This window comes from Camelina sativa, unplaced genomic scaffold (genome assembly GCF_000633955.1).
Source record: "Camelina sativa cultivar DH55 unplaced genomic scaffold, Cs unpScaffold07843, whole genome shotgun sequence".
Lineage (NCBI taxonomy): Eukaryota > Viridiplantae > Streptophyta > Magnoliopsida > Brassicales > Brassicaceae > Camelina > Camelina sativa.
Window position 1 is genome coordinate 1 of NW_010928913.1, and position 451 is coordinate 451.

Genomic DNA, 451 nt, shown 5'->3' on the forward strand with positions numbered 1-451 from the left:
AACCGTTCCTAGAAAGAAAACTGGAATCCTTGATGATGTTAAGTCTACTGGTTGGCTTGATGCAATGAAATCTTCTTCTCCTCCTCCAACACTTGTTAACAAAGATAACTTCAGCACTGAGGCCACAGATATGACTTATCGCGAATGGATGGTTTGTCCCCTTACTGTCCTCTTTTTTTTTCTTTTCTGAACATTGAGTCGTTGTTGTGATTTTGCTAATCTTCATTTTTTTTCTTGTAATCATGTTTTAGCAGCTCAAGTATCCATCAGCTCTTACTTCTTTTGAGAAAATCATGAGTTTTGCAAAGGGTAAAAGAATAGCATTGTTTCTTGATTATGACGGGACACTTTCGCCTATAGTTGAGGAACCTGATTGTGCTTACATGTCAAGTGCTGTAAGTGTTTGACTTCCCCCTATTTAACTCAATTGCTAAAACAGATCAAATTTGTG

The 451-nt window shown here is 37.3% G+C and overlaps 1 protein-coding gene across 1 annotated transcript; it reads left to right on the forward strand.

The window, feature by feature from the left end:
• The first annotated feature begins 7 nt into the window (after positions 1-7).
• On the forward strand, positions 8-432 carry LOC104775013 (trehalose-phosphate phosphatase A-like). The gene is made up of 2 exons (XM_010499342.2): positions 8-151; positions 252-432. The coding sequence occupies exons 1-2, from the start codon at positions 65-67 to the stop codon at positions 405-407; spliced, it is 243 nt and encodes an 80-aa protein (XP_010497644.1). The 5' UTR covers positions 8-64; the 3' UTR covers positions 408-432.
• Positions 433-451: the final 19 nt, after the last annotated feature.

Coding starts and splice junctions, on each gene's coding strand:
- LOC104775013 (XM_010499342.2), top strand. CDS start 65: ATGAAATCTTCTTCTCCTCCTCCAACACTTGTTAACAAAGATAACTTC. Junction 152..251: donor TGACTTATCGCGAATGGATG/GTTTGTCCCCTT, acceptor ATCATGTTTTAG/CAGCTCAAGTATCCATCAGC.